Genomic DNA, 25507 nt, shown 5'->3' with positions numbered 1-25507 from the left:
TTTATTTTATTTTATTTTATTTTATTTATTTCATTTCATCTCATTTATTTTGAAAGAGAGAAAGAGAGTGAGTATGGGAGGTGTACAGGGAGAGGGAAAGAGAATCCGAAGCAGGCTCTGCACCACAGAGCCTGCTGTGGGGCTCAGACTCATGAACTGTGAGATCATGGCCTGAGCTGAAATCAGATGCTTAACCAACTGAGCCACCCAGGCACTGCCCCCTGCTCTTTTTTTAAGTTTATTTATTGCTAAGGAAACATTTTAATACTTCATAGCTGTTCAATTCTCTCTTTAGTATAAAAATTTTGATTTATAGTTATTCTCTATTTTCCCCTTCCTTCCAGTTGTAATTGTTATTCAATTAAATTTCTATCTTTATTCTGTACAATATAATGTAGGTTTGGGAAAACTTGTTTAGAATTAAGGGTGTTTATCTTGTACTTCATTGTATCAGTTGAAACCTACTTGGCTTCAGTTTCCAAATTGCTTACCTCTAAAACTTTTACATGTGCAATACAAATGATCTTCATTATTACTTTACTCTTTAATGCTGGGCTAACAGCCTAAAGAACACACATGTTTTTATAGTTAGGAAAAACACCCTAAATTCAAACAATCTATCAATCACATTTAAAATTTAAGCCAATGCATATAAAAACATAGAACAGATGGATTTAAATAAATGTTAATAATGACAATTATATATATATATATCTTTCAAGTATTTTTCTAAATAAATTTTAAAATTAATACAATATGCAAAAATTGGCTTGGTGATTAAATGCTACTTGGTTTGGATGTTGATTCTAGAACTTGAGAAGAAGCCATTGCTTTAGTCATCCCTATTTCTCCACCATGATTCACATGCTATCTTGCATAGGGCCAAAATTTCTATTAAATATACACTGATGAGTAACATACTTAATAACTATGGTTCTTTTAAAAATGAAGGTGATGTAAAATCACTATGTCATTATTTCTAAAACAGCAGCCATGAAATTTTGTTGGAGAAGAGATTTAAAGTAAGACTAAATTCAGAATGTATGGGTTTTAATAAATAAATTGGTAAACAGACATTCACTAAATATGTAAATGCAGCCAGGTATGGATATATATATATCATATATATATATATATATATATATCACATTTATAATACACACATATATAAATATATATATATCTATTTGTTGCTCTTTAATATATAGAGATAAACTAAATTTTGGAATTATGTATTTGGGCACATATATACACAAATACCAATAAATATTTAGAAAACATACATATGATTATATATCCATTATATACTGTTTACCTAAAAATGTGTTTTAGTTTAAATACAAATTGCATTCCAAGAATCTGCTGGACACTAGGTGTCACTACAGCGAAGCGGAAACTAATACAACAACAATCACGACCAAGTCCTAGGCTGTCCCCAAATCCTGTTCTAGGGACAACATGTAGCAGCGTTTTGCTTAAAATTCTCCATTTTCTTTACTTTTGGGATTCATACATCAATATTCAGATTCACTATGATGAAATAAACAGATGGAAAGTATGGACTGAGGTGGAAGGGGTCAAAGGGGAAAAAAAGATAGTAATTTTTGCTGAGTCAATAAGACCTTGAGGAAAGCTGTATTTATTCTTAAAAGTCATGCCTACTGACACTGTCGCGGGCAAACCACCAATAGAAGGAGTCTGTGCTTTCCCCCTTCTGAGGACCAGGCCTTGGGAGCAAGGGTGGAGCTACCCTGAGACCATCTCTATGAATTGCACCTTGCTTACAAGCATGATGGACCTCCTGACCTTCTCCACAGTCGCTCTTTCCCACACCCAGGCCTGAAAATATCTCCGGATGCGTACCCTAGGTATTGCCTGGTTTTCTGCTTATGCTTCACTTTCAATAACAATTTAGTGGGTTTAAAACTTTAATACTTACAGCCTTAAATCAGGATCATCTATAGGCAATATTGCCAACAGAGAGCTGTTCTAGACAAAAACGGACTTACTTAAAAAGCTCATTTCTGTCGATGGCTCTGTTGGTTTGGGGGTCGATTGCATAGACGGTCAGGTCACATTTGGTGTAATCTTCCAGTGAAAAGGCATCCCCGTGCCTGCGAGCACCGATGGACTCCACCACCACTTTGGCACCAGGAATCTGCTCCTGAACATACCGATCCAAAATCCTATACATCAAAGTACAAACATGACCTTCACTCTCAACTTGAAATGACATGTAGTAAGTGAAAAATGATGATGGCCTGATTTTTGCTAATGTTTACTGAACATGAACACTTGAAAAAAATTCTCTATATTTTTTCAGCATTTACATCCCAATGATGCTAGAGGCTGAATAACATAGAAAGAGGTCATCGACCATGTCCTGTTGAATTCTAGACCCTTTGAATTTATGATACCATTTGAGCTTTCTGGCTCTCATGGGAATTGCCCACATGCTGTACAAATCAAGCTGTCTCTGCTTTATAGGAGGTGGTGGGGGTGGGGCTTAGAACTCTTGAGTTCACATGGTTGGTGATATAAATTATACCTTCCACTAGATTCTGGGCTCCATGACATATAGCTGTACACCCAGGCTAGGACACCTGTTTCCTTCAGGGCATCAAGAGTGTTAGAGCATTCCAGCCACAGGAGAATGTAGAGATGTTTTGTTATGGCAGGTTTACCAGGTTAAAAAAACAAAACAAAACAAAAAAACTGCATGCCAGTCTCAGAAGCTACTTAGGTGAATACAAACCATAGAGAGATCTATCATTTGGTATGGTATCAGTAACACTCCAGAGAAAAGACAGAATAATGTTAACCTATAGGTAATCTTCTGGAAAATATAATTTGCATGATTTGATTTCAATCAAAAGTACAAGTTTGTATTGCCATGAATGGTAATTTCCTTAATATCTGTTCCTTATTAAAAACTATATTGTTAACTATTGAGATTAACATCAGAATGTGTATTATTAAATATTTATAGACATTCAAATGCAAATGAATTGATTTTAATAACTACACACGGCAAATGTTTTTGAATTTATCTATAGATTCAACACTTTGTTCGGAGTCCACGCTGTGAGGCCCTTTCCAACACACGGAAGAGAAGGAAAAAGAAGATAAAATAAGAGATGGAGGCAAATCGTAAGAGATTCTTAAATTTTTTTATATTTATTTATTTGAAAGAGAGAGAGACACAGAGAGAGAGAGAGAGAGAGAGGAGAAAGGGCAGAGAGAGAAGGAGACAGAGAATCCAAAGCAGGCTCCACATTCTGAGCTGTTAGCACAAAGCCTGACGTGGGGCTCAAACTCACAGACATAAGTTCTGAGCAAGATCATGACCTGAGATAAAGCTGGAGGCTCAACCAATTGAGCTACCCAGGTGCCCCCATAAGAGATTCTCAAATACAGAGAACTACTGAGGGTTGATGAAGGGTGTTGGGTGGGGAGATGGACTAGATGGGTGATGAGCACTAAGGAGGGCATTTGTCAGGATGAGTACTGGGGATCATATGTAAGAGATGAATCACTGGGTTCTACTCCTGAAGCCAAGACTACACTCTATGTTACCTAACTTAATTTAAATTTACAAAAGTGAAAAAAGTAAATTAAAAAAAATTAAAAATGTTGTCTAAAGGGTCTGGTATGTGCTGAGTGTGCCCTTGTCAAAAAACACGTCGTGATATTGAACCCGGGCACAATGGCTGTGCCGCGTGCGCACCAGGAAACACAGTGAAACGCTTTGTCGGTTTGCTTCCCACTGTGTATGGCCTCACGTTGGCGAGTCTCTCTTATTAAAGGTCCTGTTCATTCTCTTCCTTTTCTGCCAGCTCACACCCACTGGTCTGTCTGCCTTGCAGTATCTTTTCTGATGAGATCCTTGCTGAAGAATAAAGAAAAGAATGTCTTCTCCCCAGAACCCGTAGAGGCTGTCTGCACGAGGACACGGACGTGGAACAATGTTCTGTGTCTTAGGATTCCTTTCCTAAGAGACTTAGGCTCCATTAACAAAATAGGGGAGGGGAGGGAAGGGGAGGGGAGGGAACTGGGAAGGGGAGGGAAGAAGGGAGGGAGGGAGGGAGAGGGAGACAGAGAGAGACAGAGGAAGGAAGGAAGGAAGGAAGGAAGGAAGGAAGGAAGGAAGGAAGGAAGGCAGGCAGGCAGGCAGGCAGGCAGGCAGGCAGGCCAGCCGGCCAGCCTTGGAGTCCAACCACTTATACTCCTGACAGCTGTTACAGGCACGAACGGTAATAACACAGTGACAAAGAGCACGGATGTTTCCCTTTGGTTTCCAGCCCCTTTACTTACAAACTGCAAAATCTTAGACCACAAGAAGCCATGAAAGGGTAACCACAAAATGAGGAACTCTGCTACACAGGATGTTTAGTGCATTAAACGCACTAATGCTTGTAGTCAAATCGCAGCCCAGTTTGGAGCACATAGTCACTGTTCCAGAAACTATGATGATGCTTATTATTAATTTGGTTAAATGTTTGCATTAATAAGCTTCTTCCCTGCCTCTAATTCATTCAAAACATTTAACAAATTTGTGAAAAGATTAGAGATTTCTCACTAGTAATATTAGTTCACAGATCAAAAACAAATATGAGTACATTGTAAAATATATTGCAGTCCTAATACTGCACTTTAATAATTTATAACTGCTCATACATTGATTAAATATGTTCCAAGGAAATCATTTATATATGCATAAACTGTGTTTTTCTACAATGAAGCAATGTGTCTATTGAACTTGTGCCTTTTTCTGTATTCCTGGGGAATATTTTAGAGACATATGTGAGTACTAAAAATGTGGAATGCAATATTAATGTGGAATGAAATATAACTGTACTAATTCCTTTCTCTTATCAGGGATCATAAATCGAGGAAATATAAAAATGAATTATGTGTTTTAAGACTTGTAACAACTGCTCCCTGAACATTATTCCCGTAAAACTTTAGAGATCTTCTGGAATGAAGTATCTCTTATGATAAAGAAAAATGTGTCCAAACTTGAATTTCTTTCTTACCTTTTTCTGATAAATATTACACTACATGAAATTTAACTGATTTTAAATGAGAATACATTTTGTAAAAATCTTCCCACTTGTCACCTACATCTATATACCTAAGCATCTCTGCTAACTACATATGCATAAATATATGACATTACATATATACATATATATAACATTCGCATAATACTTCTGTAGCTTTTGACTTCAAATGTATGTAGATACACGGTTACTTCCTAAAGCTTTGTTGATTTCATGAGTTTTTAAATGCAACTCTTTAGTCACTCACTTTGAACTCACTCATATAAACGAATACTGATGTTTAAATTGCCTTTATGTTTCTATTTTGGCTTTAATTATTACTATATCAAGTCAACGCATACATATATATTTTTTATTTTTTTATTTTTTTATTTATTTCTAGGAGAGAGAGAGAGACAGTGTGAGCAGGGGAGGGTCAGAGAGAGAGGGAGTCAGCACAGAGCCCGACGCGGGGCTCGAACCCACGAACCGCGAGATCATGACCTAAGCGAAAGTCGGACGCTTAACCGACTAAGCCACCCAGGCGCCCCATTAGAATCAAATGTCATGAGAGTTTAACATGTAAACTCATTACAACCAAACACATGTCTCCAGCCTATCTGCCTGAAGTATTTGCACACTAGCAGTGCACACACACACACGTAACAGAGACACAGAGAGGTCTACAGTATCGTTAATCTGTAACACCTGTGTCGTGAATTTCTCCCTATATCAAGGGAGATGTCTGCATTGATATTTATATAATGTTAATAATGCTTCCGTCCGGGTGGTATGATTTTGAGTTTGCTATAAAAAGTTCATGAAAACTTTCCTCTTTGCATTATGTTGCCTGAACTTCTTGTAATGGGCATAATAAAACTATACAGTCATTTTTAAAAAAAACTCTTTGGCTCCCTAGTTCCTCTTCCCCAACTTCTTTAAACAAGTCTTTATATAAATGTTTTCAGAGTTTAAAAATACAGAAAATTAAGTTGGATTCATAGGTGTCTAATAAATTTATAGCAAAACTCAGGTAAGTGGAAAGCGGGAAATTTTCACTCACTCATTCATTTATTTTCATTAATTCATTGAACACATATTTACTGAATGCACACCCCAGCTGAGCACTGTTCTAGACACTTGGAATATATCAGTGAACAAAACCAATGTCTCTGACATCACTGGACTTGCACTCTAATTGAGCAAGATAGACAAGATAAGAAAATAATAAAACTGGCAGGAATGTTCAGGAAACATGCCCCTGAGAAGCTGATCTGTGAGCAGACCCTGAGGAGACAGTGAGTAAGGTGGATCTCGTGGGCAGGAGCGTTCCAGGAAGAGGAAATTGCTAACAGCCCAGGGGGAAAATCCAGAAGTAGACGTGTGGTGTGGCTGCAGAGGAGCAGGTCGGGGCAGATTACCTGGCGACTTGTGAAGATTTTGTTCTGAGTAAAACCACTGTGGGAGTTTTAACACGGAAGTAATACAGGTGACCTTACGGTAAAAAGAAGCACACAGGCCACTCTATTATGAACAGGCTGCGGTCGGGGCCAAAAGTAGAATCAGGGAAACAGGTTACGAAAGACTTTAAGGAGATGAAGAGCTTGTCAAATGCCCAGGCTACTCAACAGTTTGGAGGAAGAGAAGACAACATAATCCCTCATATTAGTCATGTATGGTTCACATCATCAAGTATTAATATATGTTATTAATATGCCTGATTAAATATTCAAGAGGCATAAATCTAAAATAGATCGGTCCATGCAATACTTAACTGGACAAATAGTAATTATCTAGCTGACCCAGATAAGAGTTGGCCTTTTGTGGTTGTTCATTTTGAAGCAGGCCAACTTCCATAGATGATTCTTTATTTAGAAGAGCATAAAGGAGATACTACAGCTCAGAGATCAATTTCTGATGCCCCCTTATCTCCTCCCAAGTGAGTACCTAGGCATAGGTGGCCCTCAAAAGAGGGCGGCATCGTCTCAGAGTTCCGGCTGCTTCTCTCTCTTACCTTTGGTATTGAACACAGAGCACAGATCTCTTCCCTGTGTCCTCTCAGTTGCCTTGAACCCTCTGCATTGTTTATGAATTCAGTATTTTGTGTCCGAGGAGATGTTTTCATGGTGGCTGTGGCATAACCACACTATGATACAGTATTTCACAAAAGCTGGCATGACCACTAAGCACGATTTGATGACACTGTTTTCTTTCTTTTAATTTTTTTTCCCTAAATTCTATTTTAGAGAGAGCATGCTAACTGGCGAGAGGGGCTGAGAGAGAGAATCTCTCTGTCACTGGGCTCCATCCCATGACCCTGTAATCATGACCTGAGCTGAAATCAAGAGTCAAAGCCACTGAGCCACCCCGGTGCCCCTGATGAAACTGTTTGATGATACTTTAGGTCTATATTGTTGAGAAAAATGCATTCAGTTGCAAAAATAAAACCAGTGATAGAGAAGTATTGATTGAATACAATATCTGTGAAAGACCCCGAAGGGCTTACTGTTTTCCACTGTGGCTCCTGCAGGTGACCTCTTGTGAATGCACTGGGTCATTATCTGCTCCCCACCCACCCCCGGATCACCCAGGCTACTCAAACCTTGGCTGCCTGCCCCAGGAGCAATCCTGTTCTCACAACCAGCTGAACCCCAGCCAATCCTCTACTGCTAAAGCCCCATAGAACATTCTGTCCTCTCTCCCCAAGGTCTTGAGACACTTCCATGCCTGGAATTTTCCAATAAAAGCTTATGCTAATAGTGCTCTGATTTTCTTTCATTTTCAGTCACCTCCCCTCCCCCTCCCATTAGCTTTATAGGAGTGTTTTAGAGATGTATTTAATATTAAATTTTAGAACAATAAATCTAACATTCTGTTTTAGATTAGGATGGGGATGGAGCTTGTATTTTATAATGTCCTAATTGCAGAGTGGTTTACTATCTGCCATAAAGTGCATGCTATCTGGGGCCTCTAAGGAAGTTATACCACATGGACACAACAAAGAAATACCTAGTAAAGCATGTTGACTAATTATTAGGGTTCAGACAATATCCCCCTTTTACATGTAACAGTGCTGCAGTTAACTCAAGCTCTTTGCTCCCAGAAAAGAGCAAGAAGTCTGCCAGGCAATTGTGTTTCAGGAAACTACTTCTTGCAAAGAACCATCCTTCTCTAATCCATGGGGGAAGCCAGGCACAGATCCTCCCAATTCCCATTCTTTGTCTCCTACATGATTAGCTGAACTGTTTTGTCCCCAGTGAGCAAGGAGGAGGAGGAGGAGAAGGAGAAGAAGAGGAGAAGAAGAAGAGGGAAAGAGGAACAGGAAGAAGTTCTTGTTAACCAAACAATGGTTAAGTTTGTCTCCTTTTTTCAAGTCTCTGAATGTTGACCCACCCTTGTGCTGTGACAGCTACAAGCCTCCTAAAGGCCCCTCCCGGACCAAGCTGATGTTGGGGTGAAACTCTCTCTGATCCAGATCCACTGTCCCCACTTCCCCATAACTCTTTCTCTCTACCCTTGCTCACCTCTCATTTTTTTTAAAAGCCTTTTTCTGCCTAATCTTAGAGTGCTGTTGGACCTCTTGGTCAGACAGTTTCCCCATTACAATGGTTCTTCTCCCCGGTACGTCAGTTCCTATCACCTGCCTTCCAATAATCCTTATAAACAAAGTTTTTCTTCTAAACCCAGATCTGTTTTTCTTTGACACATGGTAGACAGCCGAACAGAGACTGTTTCCCCTGTTCCTGTGTGGTCTTATGAAACGAGTGTGTCTTAGCAGCCTAAGCAGGCAAGATGCAGAGACTTTTTAGCAACCTCTACATGGTACAAATGATTATTCATTATCCCCTTTCCTTGATCCCTGATGCCTGCTGTGAAGCAGCCATGAGGCCCCAAATTTCCCACTGCATTAGCTGCTTTTCTATCAGTTAAGACGTGTGAATTCTCATCAGCACTGCTTGATTAGAATTTAAACGCGGTCCAAACAAACTATAAAATAATAAGGTCTAAAATTTGTCTCTGCTACTAAAAATCACAAGAAGAAGAAGCAAGGCTGATCAAGCCCCCCGCCGCCCATGGTGGCAATGAACTGTCACCCATGAGCCGTCTCCTCTGACACAAGGAAGCCAAAGTATCCCTGTTGTCATTTATTTCTCTCATGGATACAATTCTGTGCCTGGGACCGTGCTATCCACACCACTGTGTGGAACTGTGTTTAGTCTTTTGAGATATGTGAAAAGAAGACATTCCTACCTCCATGACCCCTGTAGACATTGGGCTTTGACTACAAAGCATTTATATTCTCCCCTCAAAACACCCTGATTTCAAAGGAGGAATTAGCCTTGCCTCCCACAGACATGGCAGACTTTAATCATTGGTCCTGTCCACCTCATCCCATGACAGAGAAGACGGCAGGTGACTCCAACCAGGCCATTTTCTCGCTGGAGTTTGGCTCTTGAGCCAAAGACACAAGAGTGTAAACCGGTTGGAACTCACGGGAGGTGCTCCGTGCTCCTCAGACTGAAACTGCGTGCCCACATATGCACTCCCCACTTCCTGTTCCCAGGCTCTTGCACCTGCCCTTGTTCTGGACTGTTCCCCGGCCTGTGCTGCTCCCACAGCTTCCCACAAAGGTCCCTGCACTGAAGTGAGCCTCAGTTGATTCCTGGCACATTAGAACTAGTATTATGCATACTCCCTTGTGAGGTCCAGCTGCACCAAAGCACGACTCATTTTCTAATTCTTTCACGGTAGCAGCATCTGTCTGATTTTCCTGGTCCTGGTCTCATCGGTCCTCCTACACTCTTTGTAATTCTACTGGCCGTGTATTTTGCATTCTGCTTAAAGTTGAAGGCGCTCACTATGGAATTTGATAAGAATCTGTATTCTGGAAAAATCTAGTCGTTTCAATGTGTCATAAATTTATAGTCTTGGGAGCAATATATCAATTTCAAATACAAATAGTATAAAATATACATATATGAGATTAGTATTTGATTACAAAAAAAGCCTTCTCAAGAGAAAGGATGGTCTTTGATCTTCTAATAAGGAAATACAGTGCAAATGAGTTAATGTAATTAAATGTTTATTTAGGGTTTACTGTCCTACTTTAGTTTAAAAAGTCTGTAATGTACTCATATCATAATATTTAGTAATATATCACTGTCATCTTTAGACAAAGTTTCAGAAACTCTAAATATAACTGATAGATACATTTTATATGTAAATAAATATACATAGGTGGATATATATACATATATTTATATAAGAATATATATTTATATGTTATATACGTGTATTTGTATGTATATGTTATGTTTTATACACATAAAAGTTTATATGAAAATACATGTATATAACCATTTTATTGTGTTAATTAATTAACTTAAATTTAAACTAGTTTGGGGTGTCTGGGTGACTCAGTTGGTTAAATGTCTGACGTTGGCTTAGATCATGATCTCATGGATCATGGGTTCAAGCCCCACATCAGGCTCTGTGCTGACAGTTCAGAACCTGGAGCTGCTTCAGATTCTGTGTCTCCCTCTCTCTCTGCCCCTCCCCTGCTCAGCTCTGTCTCTCTCTCTCAAAAATACATAACCATTAAAATAATAAAAAATAAATTTAACTAGTTTATAATTTAAACTAGAAAAAATTATCTAAGTAGCTTTTTACAATAAATGTTGAACAAATGAATAAGTAAATGTTACAATAAATGTTGAAAGGCATATTTAACTGAAATTTTTTATGTGTAAATAGTTTTTTTTTTCCTTTTAATCAGAAACTGAAGGTACCAACAAAGAGCTGGCTCACTTAAGTAGTTTATTCTCAAACCATCTTTGGTAGATGCCCTTAAATTTTAATTTATAACATCATCTTATTAAGTTACTTGTATGTAACTTTTCCTTGAGCTTTGACTGGATGTTGCATTATAAAAAGTTAAGCATGGAAGTTTACAGAAATAGTTTTATAGCTGAAGCAGGTACTTCTTTACTTATGGCTGATTTCCTTTTCATTTTTCCCTAAAATCATTACAGCAGCCATCCTCTTAATTTCCCATTGAGTGAAGGAGCCTCACTAAAATTATGTTTGATGTAATTTTCTGTGTGCTAGCAGCCTGCTACCAGGAAAGGATGGGTTGCCTTTGTAATTAGATCTCCCTCTTAAGAAGGGCTGCAAAGAGGGAGTGGTTCAGACCCTGCCTGCCCCGGGCACCTAGATGGAGATTCGAATTAAACCTCTCCCACTTGCTATCTGTGTCTTTGTGGAAATTATTCAGCTTCTCAAAGTTGTAGGGGACTCATTTGTGTAACAGGGAAAGCAATCAGTCCTACTCAAAAGGCTGTGTGAGAAATTACTTAAATGGTGCCCAGGAAGTGCACAGAACCCAATAAATAAAAAAGAGCAGCGCAATGATTAGTTACTTGTTGTGGTTGTTAGAGAAGGTCCCTCAGTTAGTGACTGCGAACCCCACTCAGCCATTTTTGGAGCCAATGGATTGCATGTAACTGGCAACATAGGGAGCTCCGCCCCAGGTGCTGGTGGATGTTTTGTCCAAAGCCTGGCTCAAAGGAAGCCACAGGCATCACAGATGCCGGCAGGGACAAAATGCAGACTTTCCAGGTACCGGGCACAACCCCTCTGTTAACGCAGACCCTTCGAGACCCCACCCAGAGCACATCCCGGTGATGTTCCAAGAAGCATGGATCCCTTCGTACATTCTGTGATGTTCCACAGATTGAAAACATCCCGCTCCCGTCTGCCATTTGGCTCAGAAACGGTTCAGTCTTCCCGCTGGAAGTTTTTTTCTTTTTTCAAATTTTCACTGATTCTGTTCTTTTTTGCCTCTTTTACTTTGGCCCTAAAATGATGAAAAGCAAGTTCAGGAGCACTCTAGCAATCTGCATGGCATGGTCACAGCATCTCTGTGCTGGTCTTACTCAACTCCTTCATTTCTTTCTATTCTGTTTGCTTTCTTTTTTTGACTTGTGACACATAGTTTACCTTGTTTTTTTATTTTTTCTTAAGTTTTAATGCTTATTTCTTTTTGAGAGAGAGAGAGAAAGAGAGAGAGAGAATGAGCAGGGTAGGGGCAGAGAGAGAGGGAGACACAGAATCCAAAGCAGGCTCCAGGCTCTGAGCTGTCAGCACAGAGCCCAGCATGGGGCTCAAACCCACCAACTGTGAGATCATGACCTGAGCCAAAGTCAGATGCTTAACCTGAGTGACCCAGGTGCCCCTACCTTGTTTTATTGTATGAATCATTGTGAAATGCCTCAAGTTCTCTTTGCATAGGTGGAACACTGAAAAAATAATTAAACATAGCATCTCATACAATTTAGATAGAAAAAAGTATCTAAAATAACATTTGTGTTGCTGCTGATACAAATGGGATTTTCTTATATAAACCTGGGGCTGAATTCTTTTCTTATGTTAAAAAAGCAGCAGCATAAACAGACGGAAATTGGGTATGAGCTGGAGGAAGTTAGGAGAAGAACCCGTACATGTAATCAAGAGAACAGAGGTGTGGGCTCTTGCTGGTCGCATCTCTGAGTTGAGTGGCTGCATAAAGAAATGGTCTGTTTACCTTATACCACAGTGTGGGACTGATAATACAAAATGATAAGCTGTTCTATTTGACAAAACTTCTGCACCACAAAACTTAAAATACTACGATAAAAGAAGAAGTCTGAAAGGAAAAAATGCCCACTATGTATTTTGAAGACTTTTATAAGCAACTGTGATTCATGTTTTAATGGAGCCATATGTAACAATCTTTAACCTGTGTCTGTTTTCCAGTTATGTTCTATTTTGTGAGCAAAAGCTCTGAAAAATAAGAAGAACTCAGTGGTGTCATATTTGGGAAAAGTAAAACAAGTCAATAATACTTGACTTGTTTTTGTTTCTCTCTCTAATTTCCCAACTGTGTTCCCAAAGAGTTTTTTGATGAAAAGGTAAGTATGATGGGAAGCTAAAAAAATGCCTTTCTTCATTGTTTTTCTTAATGGATTTCACCTTTGAAGTATGAATAGCCACTTTCCTTCAAATCACAGGATAGAATCACAGTATAAATTAACCTTTTCTTTTATTAACTTTGATCCTTATACTAATAAGTATTCAAATTCTTCATATATATATATATGATACATATGATCTGTACTATATGTATCAGTTCTACACATATATAGAACAGATCATAAGTTAAACTAAGAATATTAAACAATATACTGGTACTTTCATTACTATTGTCTCTTATGGATTAAACTGATTTCCCCTTCAATCAAAGTCTATTCTTTAAGCTTGCTATTTTCTTAAACAGGAAACTTCCTTCAATACAACTTTTTTAATGCTTCTACTTTTCTCACAGAGCCAACAAAGGCAATAAAGAAAATGTCTCTTATCTGCTCCAAATTTCAAAAACTTGCATTTTAAATTGATCTTCCATTAAAAGAGATTTTTAGCTAAGGAAGAGCCTACTTATCTCTTGTTGAAAACAACAGGTAGAGTGGAAATATTTCAAATGAGGAGCGCCTGGGTGGCTCAGTTGGTTGAGTGACCGACTTTGGCTCAGGTCATGATCTCATGGTTCGTGGGTTCGAGCCCCGCATCGGGCTTTGTGCTGACAGCCAGCTCAGATCCTGAAGACTGTCTTCAGATTCTGTGTCTCCCTCTCTCTCTGACCCTCCCCTTCTCTAAGCTGTGTGTGTCTCTCACTCTCAGAAATAATTTAAAAAAAAAATTAAAAAATTTAAAATTAAAAAAATATTTCAAATGTGACTTTAAAATACAGACAAAATTCAAACATCCTCAATGGAATTATAGGAAGTATTTTGTTTATTTGTTTTGGCTTTCTTTTCATTGTCTCCAAAGGTTGGAGTGCCAATAAAAAAGCACAAAAAAAGAGAAAAAAGATATTTATAAGTCCATATTGTTGAGAATGTTGGAGAAGGGGCACAATTATATATTAAAAATGTTCTATATGACACGCACCAGATGGTGAATATTAACTGCGAAAGTCAATTTATTATCCTCTACTACTTTTTATTTCTCCCAACAGAAACTAGTATAGTTTTGATTATAAAGATTCTGAAATCTGTTAATTAGTGAGTGATGGGTATTGTGACCATTAAAATATGAAACAAACCTACTGAAAACAGGACATCATAATAACTAACTAACTTCAGGGTGTTCAGGGAGTGATCCTATTTGGAGCTGTGGCGCTGGGTGCCCCAGTCCCAGGCAGCACCAGGAGAAACTGCTCAACTGCTCTCCTGGCTCAATCCCCAGCTGGAAAGTGGCCTGGCCTGTGGGATTACATTTCTGGTGGTATCAATAAAATGCGTGGACTAAGACCTGGAAATAAGCCAGGGCTTGGGACATAGAACACGGCCCACCTTGGCTACACCCACAGCACAGATCAGACCCAAAAGAGTGATTTGCAAAGCTTGGTTCAAGAAGGGACTGGGGCACTGCCATTTTTATCCCCACAACCACCAAGGTGGGACTCAAAGAGTAGTTGTGGGATCGCAATGGAGGCTAATACTTGCCTACACTAAATGACGCCCATCCCTGATAGAGAGCTGCTTTTCTTTTCTTCTTCTTCTTCTTTTTCTTTACCAGAGCCTGGGGTAAGACCAACATGGATACACTGCCATTATTCGTTCCAGAGCAATTCTATTCAGATATATTTTCCGTTGTCTCATTAGTATCCCTTCCCTCTGCTAGACTGGGCACTCTAGTCACTGGTTTGCTTAAACAGTCACATTTAATCTATTCTCTAGATATATATTCTACACCTCCACCGTTACCTTCCTATCTCTCTCTCTCTCTCTGGAGTAATCAGACTAAATACATTTATTGGGTCACATTATCTTCGTTTCTTTCTCCTCGTCTCCTACCACATTCACCTCTTTCTCTCTCTGAATTAAGCCTCTTAGTCTCTCTGTCTGGCCATTGTCCAATTTCTCTTTCTCCCCACACCTGTCATTTCTCTCTTTGTATATGCTCTTCCATCAGCACTGCATACACCCTCCTCTTTATTTGTAGCTGGGAATTCTGGTTTCATGCTTTTAGACAGTCCTTTGTCTTTTGTTTGTTTGTTTTTTTCCTTCTTATTTTCCTTTTGATTTTTCCCTTTGGGTTTGCGTATTTGTTGGAATTGTCTGTGGGTTTGTGTGCCTTTGTTCCCTGTGTGTTGGTCTGTTTTTTTTTTTTTTTTCCCCCAGGGCTACCTCAAGAAACAAGCCAAAGTACACTTGGTGGAGAGTCCCAAATACCACTACCAGTAGGGAAATAAAATAACCAAAGTCTCAACAAGAGAGACCAAGACACACCACTCAAAGAACACTTTTTGAATAGACAGGCCTTGGACAGTCAATGAGCCTTCTTTAACATAGCAGTACTTGCAAGTGTAGAGCACATAACAAGATTTTAAAACTAACAAGAGACAGAAAGCTAGCCAAAGTGATGAAAGAGAAGAACTCTCCTTTAAAGAAATTCCAGGAAGAAATGACAGCTAAAGAACTGCTCAAAACAGATATAAGCAACATAACTGAACACAAATTTAGAATAATAGTCATAAAATTAATTACTGAGCTTGAAAAAGGCATGAAAGACATCAGAGAAGCTACTGCTACAAAGAGTTTAAAAATAGTTATGGAGCTTAAAAATAGTTATGATGAATTTAAAAATGCTATATATGAGGTGCATAATAAAATGGAGGTGTCCAATGCACAGATTGAAGATGCAGAGAGGAGGCTAGGTGAATTAGAAGACACAATTACAGAAAAAGAGGAAGCTGAGAAAAAGAGAGAGAGAGTGATCTAGGAGCACAAAAGGAGAGTTCAAGAACTGAGTGACACAATCAAACAACAATATTCATAACATAGGAATTCCAAAAGAGGAAGAGAGAGGGAAAGGTACTAAAGGAGTACTTGAACAAATTATAGCTGCGAACTTCCCCAATCTGGGGAAGGAAACAGACATTGAAATCCTAGAGGCACAGAGAACTCCCCTCAGACATAACCTGGATCAATCTTTTGTACGACATATCATAGTGAAACTGTCAAAATATAAGGACAAAGAGAGAATTCTGAAAGCAACTAGAGATAAAACGGCCCTAACATACAAAGAGAGACCTAACAGAGTGGTTACAGACTTATCTACTGAAACGTGGCAGGCCAGAAAGGAATGGCAGGAAATCTTCAATGTGATGAACAGAAAAAATATGCAGCCAACAATCCTCTATCCAACAAGCCTGTCATTCAGAATAGAAGGAGAGATAAAGATCTTTCCAAATAAACAAAAATGGAATGAATTCATCACCATGCCCTACAAGAAATCCTAAGGGGGACTCTAGGATGGAAATGTTGCAAGGAACACAAGGTACCAGAGACACCACTACAGGTATGAGTCCTACAAAGAACACAATGACTCTACACCCCTATTTTTCAATAGTAACACTGAAAGTAAATAGACTAAATGCTCCAATCAAAAGACATAGGGTAGCAGAATGGATACAAAAACAAAATCCATCTATTTTCTGTCTACAAGAGATTCATTTTAGACCTGAGGACACCTTCAGATTGAAAGAGAGGGGATGAATAAATATCTACCGTGCTACTGGAAGTCAAAAGGAAGCCGGAGTAGCCATATTTATATTTGACAAACTGGACTTTAAAGTAAAGGCAGTGGGGTGCCTGGGTGGCTTAGTTGGTTAAGCGTCCGACTTTCGCTTAGGTCATGATCTCACAGTTCGTGGGTTCGAGCCCCGCGTCGGGCTCTGTGCTGACTGCCAGCTCGGAGCCTGGAGCCTGTTTCGGTCTGTGACTCCCTCTCTTCTGACCCTCCCCTGCTCACGCTGTCTCTCTCTCTGTCTCCTAGAAATAAATAAACTTTAAAAAAAAAAAAAAAGTAAAGGCAGTAACAAAGGATGAAGAAGGGCATTATATAATAATTACAGGGTCTATCCATCAGGAAGAGCTCACAATTATAAATGTCCACATACTGAATATGAGAGTACCCAAATACATAAGACAATTTTTCACAAACAATCTTATGGGTAAGAATGTACTAAGAGCAGGGGAATTTAATACTCCACTTACAGCAATGGATAGATCAACTAGACAAAAATCACTAAAGAAACAGTAGACTTAAACGACACATTGGACCAGATGGATCTGACAGATATACTTAGAACTCTACATCCTGAGGCTATGGAATTCACTTTCTTCTCAAGTGTGCATGGCACATTCTCCAAGATAGATTACATACTGGGACATAAAGCATTCCTCAATAAATATAGAAGAATTGAGTTCATACCATGCACACTTTCAGATCACAATGCTATGAAACTTGAAATTGGTCACAGAAAAGTCTGGAAAATCTCCAAGAACATGGAAGTTAAAGAACACCTTACTAAAGAATAACTGGACCAATCACTCCATTAGAGAAGAAATTAAAAAATATGTGGAAACAAATGAAAATGAAAATACAACAATCCAAACTCTATGGGATGCCGCAAAGGCAGACCTAAGAGGAAAGTACACTGCACTCCAGAACTATTTCAAGAAACTAGAAAAAGTGCAAATACAAAATCTAACAGTGTACTTAAAGGTACTTGAAGCAGAGAAACGAGAACAACCCAAACCCAGTAGAAGAAGAGAAATAATAAAAATCAGGGCAGAAAAAAACAATATAGAATCCAAAAAAAACAGTTGAACAGATCAATGAAACCAAGAGTTGGTTTTTTGAAAAAACAAAGAAAATTGATAAACCTCTAGCCAGGCTGCATGAAATGAAAAAGGAGAGCACCCAAACAGACAAAATCATGAATAAAAATGGACTTATTACAACCAATCCCTCAGCAATTACCAGGGAATACTATGAAAAATTATATGCAACAAACTGGACAAATTAGAAGAAATGGAAAAATTCCTAAACACACATGCACTACCAAAATTCACAGGGGAAGAGATGGAAAATCTGAACAGACACATAACTATTGAGGAAGTTGAATCAGTTATCAAAAATCTCCCAACAAATAAGAGCCCTGAACAGATGGCTTCCCTGGGGAATGCTACCAGACATTTAAATCAGGGTTAATACCCATTCTTCTCAAGCTATTCCAAAAAATATAAATGGAAGGAAAACTTCCAGACTCATTCTACGAAGCCAGCATCACTTTGATTCCCAAGCCAGATAGAGACCTAGCAAAAAAAAGAGAACAACAGGCCAATACACTTGATGAATACGGATGCAAAAATCATCAACAAGATACTTGCAAATCAAATTCAAAGGCACATAAAAAGAATCATCCGCCATGATCATGTGGAAATCATTCCTGGCTAACAGGGCTGGTTCAATATTCGCAAATCAGTCAATGTGATACATCACATTAATAAAAGACAAGATAAGAACCATATGATCTTGTAGATAGATGCAGAAAAAGCATTTGACAAAATACAGTATCCCCTCTTAATAAAGACTCTCGAGAAAGTTGGGATAGAAGGAACTTATTTAAACATCATAAAAGCCATCTATGAGAAGGCCTCAGCCAACATCATCCTCAATGGGGAAAAACTGAGAGCTTTCCCCCTGAGATCAGGAAAGCGACAGCAATGTCCACTCTCATCACTGTTGTTTAACATAGTGCTGGAAGTCCTAGCATCAGCCATCAGACAACCAAAGGAAATGAAATGCATCAGAATTGGCAAAAAGAATCAAACTTTCACTTTTCACAGACGACATGATACTCTACATGGAAAACCCGACAGGCTGCACCAGAAGCCTGCTAGAACTGATCCATGAATTCAGCAAAGTCAGAGGGTACAAAGCCAACATAGAGAAATTGGTTCCATTTTTATACACCAATAATGAAACAACAGTAAGAGAAATCGAGAAACTGATCCCATTCACACTTGTACAAAAACAATAAAATAGCTAGGAATAAACCTAACCAAAGATATAAGAGATCTGTATGATGAAAACTATAGAAAACTTATGAAGGAAATTGAGAAGACACAAAGAAATGGGAAAACATTCCATGCCCATAGATCAGAAGAATAAATATTGTTGAAATGTCATTACTACCCAAAGCAATCTACACAGTCAATGCAATTCCAATCAAAATTGCACCAGCATTCTTCTCAAAGCTAGAAAAAAACTATCCTAAAATTTGTATGGAACCACAAAAGACCCATATAGCCAAAGTAATATTGAAGGAGAAAACCAAAACGGGAGGCATCACAATCCCAGACTTTACCCTTTACTACAAACCTGTAATCATCAAGACAGTATGGTATTGGCACAAAAACAGACACATAGTACAATGGAATAGAATAGAGAACTCAGAACTGGACCCACAAATCTATGGCCAACTGATCTTTGGAAAAGAAAAGAGTATTCCTTGGAAAAAAGACAGCCTCTTTAACAGAGGGTGCTGGGAGAACTGGACAGCAGCATCCAAAAGAATGAAACCAGATCACTTTCTCACACCATATACAAAAATAAACTCAGAATGGATGAAGGCCCTAAATATGAGACAGAAAACCATCAAAACCCTAGAGTAGAAAGCAAGAAACAACCTCCTTGACTTCAGCTGCAGCAATTTCTTACTTGACACATCCCCAAAGCAAGGGAATCAAGAGCAAAAATGAACTATTGGGGACTCATCATAATAAAAAGCTTCTGCATGGCAAAGGAAACAATCAATAAAACTCATAGGCAACCAAAGGAATGGAAAAAGATAGTTGCAAATGACATATCAGATAAAGGGCTAGTATCTAAAATTTATAAGGAACTCACCAAATTCCACACTTGCAAAGTAAATAATCCAGTGAAGAAATGGGCAGAAGACATGAATAGACACTTCTCCAAAGAGGACATCCAGATGGCCAACAGACACATGAAATGATGCTCAGGATCCCTCCTCATCAGGGAAATACACATCAAAACCACACTGAGATACCACCTCATGCCAGTCAGAGTGGCTAAAATGAACACATCAGGAGATGCTGGCGAGGATGTGGAGAAACGGGCACCCTCCTACACTGTTGGTGGGAATGTAAACTGGTGCAGCCCTTCTGGAAAACAGAGTGGAGGTTCCTCAAAACATTAATAACAGAACTCCCCTATGACCCAGCAATAGCACTGCTAGGAATTTACCCAAGGGATACAGGAGTGCTGATGCACAGGGGCACATGTACCCAATGTTCATAGCAGCACTTTCAACAAGAGCCATACCATGGAAATAGCCTAAACGTCCATCAACTGATGAATGGATCAAGAAGATGTGGTTTATCTATACGATGGAATACTACATGGCAATGAGAAAGAATGAACTCTGGCCATTTGTTGCAATGTGTACAGAACTTGAGGGTGTTATGCTGAATGAAATAAATCATGCAGAGAAAGAAAGATACCATATGTTTTCACTTTTAAGTGGATCAGGAGAAAGGGGGTGGAGAAGGGGAAAAAATAGGTGGGGTGAGGGAGGGAGGCAAACCATGAGAGACTCTTGAATACTGAGAACAAACTGAGGGGGTGGGGGAGAGGGGAGGGCTGTGATGGGCATGGAGGAGGGCTCTTGTTGGGATGATCACTGGGCGTTATATCGAAACCAACTTGACAATAAACTATGAGAGAAAAAAAAAAACTTTGCTAAATGACCACAGAATACAAATTGGACTTCAAATGTCTATACTTGCCCACAATTTGAAGAATTAAGCATTAAACATTCTACTACAATTTGCATGAGTAACAACATCAGACAGTATTTGGTCAATGTCTCATTGCATTCTGGGATAGCTCCCATTCTGTAAAGAATTATGACTTCTCACAACACAGTAAGTTGAAAGTAAGAATTTTTCTTGCAAAAAGAGATGACTTCTCCTTCTCTACCAAAATGAAACCCCAAACTGAGTATTTTTGAAAAACTCAGATGAATTCCCTTGGTGCTGAAACAATGAATCACCAAGGCTGACTAAAACCAAAGCATATTTATGTGCTTTAAAGAATCGTGAATTGGGGGTGCCTGGGTGGATTAGTCGGTTAAGCATCCGACTTCGGCTCAGGTCATGATCTCACGGTCTGCGAGTTTGAGCCCCACATCGGGCTCTGTGCTGACAGCCAGCTCAGAGCCTGGAGCCTGCTTCAGATTCTGTGTCTCCCTTTCTCTCTGACCCTCCCCTGCTCACGCTGTCTCTCTCTCTCTCTCAGAAATAAATAAAACATTTAAAAAATTTAAAAAAAGAATTGTGAATTGTACCTTGGATATTAAAAAGTAGCCCGACATTTTATGTTGACTTTCTTTTATTTTTATGGCCGGCTTCAATTTACTTTACAGCTATTACATGCCTAATTCAGAAAACGTTTCCAAAAGTTGTATATTGAGATGTCTTTGTGCTAAGTATACTTAAAATCGGCACTTGATTGCTGATACCTACTTACTTAGTGTAAAATACAGCAGATAAGAAAGACTACACAGCTAAAGATGCTTCAGATGCAGTAACATTCTGTATGTTCCAGCTAGGCACACTTTTTTAAACAGGTTCCCATGGTTCCATAGGACAGTACCATCCCTGATGCATATAACACACTCAGTTCATGAGGAATAAATAAGACAAAAGAAAATAGCCTTAATGCAGGGCTAGGGAGGTGGCCATGGTGAGGGGAGGTAGATAATAGTTTCACTTCATCACTGATTTGGAAAGTCAGCAGGATGAAGATGAGAAAAAGAACTGTCACCAGGGTGTTTATTGTTGGGACTGAATCTTGCTAAATAAAGTCCCCAAGAAGAGAGTCCTGTGACTTTCCTATGTACCATTTTATCAAAGACTTCAATGGCCAGGTAAAGAAATTTTTATGTTTTCCATTTGCTAAGACCCCAAAGCAAGGAAAGGAACATGTTTTATAGACTACATCTTCAATACATAGCCTTGATGTAATAATTATCTCTCCTGTGTCTACCTGACCACCAGCCGGAGCCCTGATCTCTCCCTGGACTCATAGCTGCTCACTTCATCTTCCATCAACAGTATTTAAAAACTTAAGCCAGAACATTATTTCTCTGTGCAAAACCTTGTAGGCAAAACTGGCCGAAAGAAATATAATGCAAATCCCATGCAAATGCAAACTTTTCAATACCCAAATTAAAAGGTTAATAATAGGGGCACCTGGGTGGTTCAGTCTGTTAGGCATCTGACTTTGGCTCAGGTCATGATCTTGTGGTTCATGGGTTCAAGCCCCCTGTGTGGCTCTGTGCTGCCAGCTCAGAGCCTGGAGCTTGTTTCAGATTCTGTGTCTCCCTCTCTTTCTGCCCCTCCCCTGCTTGCACTCTGTCTCTCTCTGTCTCAAAAACAAATAAGCATTAATTTTTTTTAAATAAAAGATTAACAATAAAAATGGTGAGATTAATTTTAATATATTTATTTCACTCAATACACCCAAACATATCATTTCAGTATATAAATCCATCTAAAAATATTAATGATATTGTCCCTTGGGGGTGTACCAATATTTTCACATCTGGTGTATGTTTTATGCTTAAAGCCCCTTGCATTTGGATGGGCCACATGTGAAGCACTCATATGCCCAATGGTTATGCTATCAGACCAACAGTTCTAAGGACTTTGTATCTTGCACAGAGTAAACTGTTAAATCCTTCAAGTGGCCAGTGACATCCCATGTAACTAATTTCCTACCTTGATATGACAACAATCTCCTCCATCTGGGTTTTCACATCAGCAGTATCCTCTCTCTGGGAAAATTGCCACCTCCCCCTACCCCCCCCCCCCCCCATGGCATGGTAACCACTGGGCTGTCTCCCTTAACTCCTTTCTGCTCAGATTTCAGGCTATCACAGGCTCTCCTCCATCATCCTATGTGAGATAGGACCTTTCTTCCATAATTTCATATTGCTACATATTATATATTAACTATTTATTATTCTACTTGATGTTTCTCCTCATGGAATATAATCTCCATGGGAGCACAGACATTGCTTTGCTTTGTACACTCATGTTTCCAGTACTTACTACCAGTAGCTACTTTTTATTTAATGAACAGATTTCCAGCATCATATACGGATTTTAGGACTTAAAGAGTTTAATTGGCCAGAGACCTGATAGATAGCTAGTCATTGCGGGGTGTGTGTGTGTGTTGGGGGGGGGTTCAGCCTAGGGTCCTTCAGGAAGAATCAGCTTCCTAGTGGGGGTTGGGAGGGGGCAGTTAATATACCACTTAGGAATTTTACATGAGCTTTTCTCTGAAGTGTTTTCTTATAGGAATCTGAATAGAATAAATAATCCCCCTTTTTTTTTTTTTTTCCTATCCAGTGAGTATAATGCTTCAAATTAGGAATTTTCAAGTTAAAGCATACAGGCTAAATTCAGGCTACTATCTGTTTTGGGGAACAGAATTTTACTTCCAGAGGTATTATTATTAAAATCATTGATTTAAAATTATTGTTTTTAAGTTTGACATTATTGTTAACAGTTAAAAATTATAATGGAAAGAAATAATGTAGTAAAAATAAAATTTAAATAACAGTATAAACATTATAAAATCTCTTTAAAATGTATTAGTCTATTACATTAATATTTATAATACTAATATCTGTCCCTTGATAGTGTCTGAACCCCACCCCCAGCTCTACAGCAAGGAGAGGGTAAAAATGATCAAAGCTAATGTGTTTATTGATCTGACTTTCCATTTGACCTTTCCCCTCAACACCAGTGTTTATTACACTGATTTAAGAATATATAAGTGTGAGCATTTCCTGTTTACTGTTTCAGATTCTCTTCCCAAGAGATTTCATAATTCTCATGCTAGAAATATGTATCTCAGCTAGATTTCTAAAGTATGTTTTGTAATCTTAACTCAAGGAGCCATAAATTAGTGACACAGACACATTTCAGATGCGGTATCAATATTTCATGGAGATGGGCTCTCCTACGCCAAATCAATAACTACTTCAATAAAGTCTACGGTCGCTGAATTTTCATATTGTACTTAGAAAGTAACAGAAGTGTTTCGCAACTCTGTGACCTTAATTCTCAATTCCAATTCATGCTGTAACTCAGTATCTCTGAAAGCTCTTTATTGCATACTTTTCAAAAAATGCCATTTCTGCAGATTCTTAAAGATTTAAATTTTAGAATCCCAACCTTCTTCTATTCACTTGGGCTTTGGGATGAAGCGGGAGTAGAAAGGGGACACAGAATACAAACGTTTCCCAGCTTCCCCTTCAAACATTATTGCTAGTCCTTCGCTGCTTATAGTCCGGTTTCCCCATCCTTATCCTCACAGCTCTGTCTCTATGCCTTAACCTCAAGAATTTGTAAGTAAGAGCCCGCAAAGAGATAAATCCTAAATTTAACCTAAAGTACTTCCGAACATAGACGTGAAAGGCCACCTGCAGGCACTGATTCTCACTGGAATTTGCTGAATAAGTTAATACAATTTAAAATAAATGTGCTTCATTACAAAGGGGTGTTGGTCTCTCATAAATTCTCTAAGCCTCAAATAACAAAAGTAGTAAAAAAAAAAACAACAAAAAACAAAAAAGAAAAGTTTCAGTAGAGCCATTTATGCCAGGGGAGTCAGGTATAATCATTATCGTAACTATAGCAACACTCATTTACAAGGAATATTCTATTTTCTAGGGATCATGTTCCATCAAAGGATACTGACCCCCTTTGCAAAATCTTCCCCATCATGAAATGAATGTATTAGGTCATCACATTTTTCTTTTATCAACCCTCACCGTTTGTACTGATTTCATGCTTACCAAGAAAACTATGATCTGACCTCATTTATGGGTCTGTCTACAGGAAGGAAAAAAAAATGTGATGATCATATGGAATTCAAGTTTCCCTCTTATAGGATAAGGATATGGGGAATATGGAAAATGTCTTTGATGGGGGCGCCTGGGTGGCTCAGCTGGTTAAGGGTCTAACTTCAACTCAGGTCATGATTTTGCACTCCATGAGTTCAAGCTCACTTCGGGCTCTGTGCTCACAGCTCAGAGCCTGAAGCCTACTTTGGATTCTGTGTCTCCCTCTCTCTCTGCCCCTCCGCGGCTTGTGCCCTCTCTCTTTCTCAAAAATAAATAAACAGTAAAAAAGAAAGACAAAAAGAAAATATCTTTGATGATAATGTGACTTGCCATCTAAGAACATCTATAGGAAACAGACGTGCTGGTTAGTCTGGTCACTGGAACAAAAAATTCTTAGTTTTATTGAACAACCTGCCATTCTGTTGTCTACCTCAGTTACTGTGTATTTGTATTCCTCCCCTGGATGCAAAGCAGTGTGTGTGGTGCTTCATCAGGCTGAATCAGATCTGGCAGTCCTTATCACTACTCCTGGCAGCTTTCAAAAAGGAATCAGAAACACTACAAACTGTGTGATTCCAACCCAAAGACATTCTGGACAAGGCAAAACTACAGAGACAGTGAAAAGAGTGGTGGC

General features: G+C 38.9%; 1 protein-coding gene across 1 annotated transcript in view; it reads right to left on the bottom strand.

Moving 5' to 3' along the window:
- Positions 1-25507, bottom strand: part of LOC120222009 (protocadherin-15-like) — a gene marked incomplete at its 5' end in the record, with an annotated part of 248663 nt that overhangs the window by 37302 nt on the left and 185854 nt on the right. Inside the window, one exon of the mRNA XM_039219692.1 lies at positions 2010-2186. Within this exon, the coding sequence (XP_039075623.1) occupies positions 2010-2186 (177 nt within the window). The remainder of the gene's footprint in view (positions 1-2009; positions 2187-25507) is intronic.

This window comes from Hyaena hyaena, unplaced genomic scaffold (assembly GCF_003009895.1).
Source record: "Hyaena hyaena isolate Hyena2069 unplaced genomic scaffold, ASM300989v1 scaffold_824, whole genome shotgun sequence".
Lineage (NCBI taxonomy): Eukaryota > Metazoa > Chordata > Mammalia > Carnivora > Hyaenidae > Hyaena > Hyaena hyaena.
The sequence above is the reverse complement of the archived record's forward strand: the minus strand, read 5'-3'. Positions and strand labels throughout refer to the sequence as shown.